This window comes from Grammomys surdaster, unplaced genomic scaffold, assembly GCF_004785775.1.
Source record: "Grammomys surdaster isolate TR1022 unplaced genomic scaffold, NIH_TR_1.0 255, whole genome shotgun sequence".
Taxonomy (NCBI): domain Eukaryota; kingdom Metazoa; phylum Chordata; class Mammalia; order Rodentia; family Muridae; genus Grammomys; species Grammomys surdaster.
Genome location: NW_021604696.1, coordinates 10,081,736 through 10,086,514, shown reverse-complemented (window position 1 = coordinate 10,086,514; position 4,779 = coordinate 10,081,736). Strand labels below are relative to the sequence as shown.

Below are 4,779 nucleotides of genomic sequence, written 5' to 3'. Positions count from 1 at the left end.
CACATACAGTACAAACATGCACACAAACAAATGCAGTGAACAAACAGCAAATCTTCTCTAAAATAAACAATGTCGTGAATGAAAGTGAATCTATTTGTAAACCTTAAAATCTTCGACAAAAATAAATTAAAAATGAATTGCAGAATTAAATGTGAAAAGTCAAGCTACCAAACTTCTAGAAGAGAGTGTATGAAAATATCCAGATGAATCTTGGATTTGGCAGTGACTTTTTGGGTAAAACACCAAAAGCACAACCATAAAAGTGAACACAAAATAAAACAAGCAGAAAGTGTCAGGGTTCACTAAGCTCTATAATGTCTGCTCTGCAAGACATGAAGAAGGAACAGTGAAGCCAGAGGCAGCGAAAAAAACACTCTCAGGGCACATGTAATAAAAGATTGCTATCTAAAATATACAAAGAAACCCAACAATGGGGGAAAAGCAACCAAACCACAATACGGGATAAAGGTATAAGCAGACCCCTTCCACGGGGAGAGAGATGGGATTTAGCCACAAGAACACACAGAACATCCACATACCAGGGGTCTCCACACTCACACAAGACACTATTCCATTAACCTACGGAGACAGAAAACGCCCAATTCGGACAGTCTCAGACATCCGAGTGTGGTGCAGACAATGTCCTTCCCAGCTGTCTGCTGTGTGACAATGGAGTCACTCTGCAGGACCCCTCAGTAGCTCTCCGTACCTATACACTTCTGCGCTGTGCTTCTGTCAGCTGTGTTACTTTGCTCTTTTTTTTTTTTATTAACCAAATGCACAAAATGAAAGCTCGTGTTTAAGCAAAAGTTGCACTAGATACTCATCTAGCAGCTTTCCTTATAACTTTCTAACCGGAAGCACCAGGATGCCTTTCAACATATGAATGGATAAGCAGCAATGATACATCAGTATGGGGGAGCATTTGGCAGTATAAAAGAACAAGATATTGAACCACAGAAGACATGAAGCAACCTTAACTTAAATGTACATTGCTAAAGAAGTTAGCCCACATATGACATAATCCATATATTCAGTCATGCAAAGTTCTATCTACATGAATCCAATGATAGGACATTCTAGAATAGTGAAGCCGTCAAAAATAGTTGGTCAGCTATCATCAGGGCCTCAGGAGGAAGTACAAATAATGCTTTTTAGGGTACTGAAACTAGACAGACTGAAACATACATATCACTGCTTCGTGTCAAAATCAAGCAATTGCTCTCCACAGTGATAGAACGCACATGCTTTGATTAATAGGAATGTATTATTACTAACAAATAAAGATGATGTGCTACCAGTGTACAATATTAAAGCGCAGATGTCAGTGACGGGCATGGGGAGCGTGTCATGGCTGTGTGCATCTCCACATCATGAAGACTCACAATTCTGCAGCATCTCAGCCAGCATCAAGAATGAACTGAGCTTAGTATGTACGGCTTGGCATGCTGTGACCAAGACCATGGATTCTGCTTTACAGGACACTCACCAGATATCGTCACCAGGACATTTAGGCCCTCAAGCACATCCATTTGCTGAAACCGTCTCCGGCTGATCAGAGGGTACACTTTCCCTTGGCCACTTCTGTCCAAGAGCATCAGACCACTCTCTGTGCCAACCAGCAAGTTCACTCCTGTTCAAGAACATGGAAAGGCCTACATTTTAGGTTGTGATTGCATAGAGCTGTACCACAGAACAGAAAAACATTCTCTACTTGAAAGATGACAGTGGGCCGGGCAGTGGTGGTGCACACCTTTAATCCCAGCACTTGGGAGGCAGAGGCAGGCGGATTTCTGAGTTCGAGGCCAGCCTGGTCTACCGAGTGAGTTCCAGGACAGCCAGGGCTACACAGAGAAACTCTGCCTCGAAAAACCAAAAAAAAAAAAAAAAAAAAAAAAAAAAAAGAAAGATGACAGTGTCCATAATCCCTAAAAGAATGCCCAGAACAGTGGGAACTGAGCTCCCAGGTGCAAGCCCACTATTTCTTGGGGTTTAGAGATTCTGGTCCATCTGCTACTATGGCCGCACAATTGGCAACCTTGTAGAATGACTTAAAGAGAGAGCAAGCCTCTGTAGTCTCCACTGGCTTATGAGCTGGTCTCAGTCAGTTCCCATCATGGAGAAACAACTCACTGTGTCCCCACCTTCCCAGGAGCTGCCTTCCCTGTGACACACAGTTGACCACACCAGCGGCCTGCTTACTCTGTCAGGACGTCTCCTGCTCCCATCTCTCTCTGCATCTTCCATGGGCATTGCTGCTGCAGCCTCTCATTGAGCACACACATGCCCACCTGCGCCAGGGCAGCAGCCCCTACGGCCAGGCTGTGCTTCCCTGCTCTTCCATACACAACAGATTTGTACTGAAACCAGGACTCCCACAGAAGGTATCTAACACCTTCTTCCTGACCCTTCCTTCCCTCCTCTGGCTCTGATATTCCATGTTTTCTGATCATGTGACAGCTGACAGACACAGGCCTTCACTCAGTCTGTCCCGAGAACCTCCACTGTCTCACAGGTACACATCAAACTGATCCTTGTTTTCTTACACACCTACTTCATGACTTTTATTTTGTACTGTTATGACTTTAATATAAATATCTGTTTTCTGATGGTCTTAGGCACCCCCCACCACCAAAAGAGTCATTCGACCCCCAAAAGGTGGAGAACCATTGATCCAGACTTTCAGCAAGGTCTTTACTGCAGGATCATATGAGCTTCAAAACAGTCGTGACACAGGCAGAACTTGTGACCCTGAGAGGGCAGGTGGGTCTGCTGTGAATCTGGCAGCTTCTCAATAGTTCCTAGAGTAGGAGCTTAAGCAGGGAAGAGAAAGGGCAGGCCATGTGGGTGAGAACAGGAGCTGGGAACAGCGGTGTGAGGTTCTAAAGATGAAAGGCAAGTCCTTGTGCCCACCTCAGATGCTTCTCCCAAAGAAACTGAAAAGAGTAAGAGAGGCTGAGCCATGGAGGGGAGGAGAGATGATTTACTGCTGCAGGGGATGTGATGGCTGCCATGCTCAGGGAACAGGACTGCGGGAAGTGTGTGGCCTCATGTCATCTGCATGTGCGGTGACTTCATGCCACTTGCATGTGAGGTGACCTCATGCCATCTGCATATACAGTGTCAGGGAGTAGGAGACTTCTGGGCAGAAGCAGGGTACTTTAAAAGCAGAACCAAACTGTGGGACTGGATGTCAGGGTAAGGGCAGGAGGGAGCTAGCAGAAAGGCTAGCTTGAATTTGAGAAGGCAGAACTGAGCATGCTGCTACCCTGAGAGCACAGACAAGCCAGGCTGACAGCCCTCTGCAGACTGCTTCTAAGAGTCTCCTCTAGAAACTGGTCAAAGTCACAGACAATGCAGTGAACGCAGACATCCAGACTTACTCTTCCTTCAGTAAAGGCCAGCTTCTCCCTCCTCCTCTCACTGACCACTTCACAGGAGGAGTGGGGACAGTTCACTTTTCCCAAGGTCCTACTGCTGACACCACTGGACATGCATTCTGATGCACAGGACACACTCAGCTAAGCTGAAGGCCCAGAACAAGAATCAAACAGTGTGTACTTCTCTGCCTGACAACTCCGTGCTTCAGAAGAAAGCTAAGTCATCTGACAGCAGTGAGGTACCTACCCCATAAGGCAGCACACAGGATCTCTGAGTTAAATCTCTTCTTGTATTTACGAATCTCAGGGGTATCACTCTGTGGCCTAGTGTTCGTGGGGTTCACATTGACCACTGAGCCTTTCCGAGTAGGATCTTGCCTTATGGCTTCTGGTCTCAGCCCATCACAGGAAAATCCCACTGAAACACAGTACATTGAAGACTTATCTTCTGCACACAGACACCACTGTCTCACACCCTCAGATGCCCCAGATAAACATCCATACACTGCAGCTGATACTTTCTCAAAGAAAAGGTGTTCTAGAAAACATGGACATAGAAAGGAAATTGACCATGACCTCATGGCGACCCAGGCAATGAGAGCGAATGGCCTTGCTGGCTGAGCACTGCTCCACCAGCAACCACGCTATGCCTGGGCCATGAGGAAAGCCACATGGGGACCGGGCCCTGCCTGACAGCTGCCTTTCTTGACACCGCTGTACTTACCCACGGAAGTAACTGTCGTTCCACTAGATGGAGAAATCTGTAGTAACCTGGGGTCTATAAAAGGTGTAAAGGAGGAGGAAGATTTGTGTTTCTGGAGTGTGCTACTAGCGGACTGAGTCTGAAATGTAAATTTCAATTTCATTAATAGAAGAGACACTTAAAAAGTGAACAATAAAGACCATTTCAATCCACTTACACATGGTACCATTTCCCAACCCAAGCCCTCTCCTCCTGCATCAATCCCCAAAAAGCCCAGCAGGCAGTTCAAATGTAGTATCTCTTCCTTGAGACACATACACACCAAGGGCAGTGATGCTGCAAAGTACCAACAAAAGCACCACTTCACAATCAGAACTTTAAAGAAAATGAAAATTCTCAAACAGCATCAGAAATGTCTTAATAGCAATTCATTACTTTCTCAATTTACATATCATACTACAAAGTAAAATTAATGAAGTTTTCATTTCCTAACTATTCTGAGAGCCTACTTGTGTGATGTCCTAGCTACTGTGACAGCCTACTGGTGTGATGTCCTAGCTACTGTGACAGCCTACTGGTGTGATGTCCTATATACTGGGACAGACTACTGGTGTGATGTCCTAGCTACTGTGACAGCCTACTGGTGTGATGTCCTAGCTACTGGGACAGCCTACTGGTGTGATGTCCTAGCTACTG

At 45.8% G+C, this 4,779-nt stretch overlaps 1 protein-coding gene across 17 annotated transcripts in view; it reads right to left on the bottom strand.

The window, feature by feature from the left end:
• The window catches only part of Map4k4 (mitogen-activated protein kinase kinase kinase kinase 4), a 127,888-nt gene that overhangs the window by 9,484 nt on the left and 113,625 nt on the right, over positions 1–4,779 (bottom strand). For all 17 annotated transcript variants that reach the window (XM_028775451.1, XM_028775447.1, XM_028775445.1 and 14 more), the window contains 3 exons: positions 4,105–4,222; positions 3,628–3,798; positions 1,490–1,633 (listed from right to left, as the gene is read on the bottom strand). In XM_028775451.1, coding sequence (XP_028631284.1) covers positions 1,490–1,633; positions 3,628–3,798; positions 4,105–4,222 — 433 coding nt within the window. The remainder of the gene's footprint in view (positions 1–1,489; positions 1,634–3,627; positions 3,799–4,104; positions 4,223–4,779) is intronic.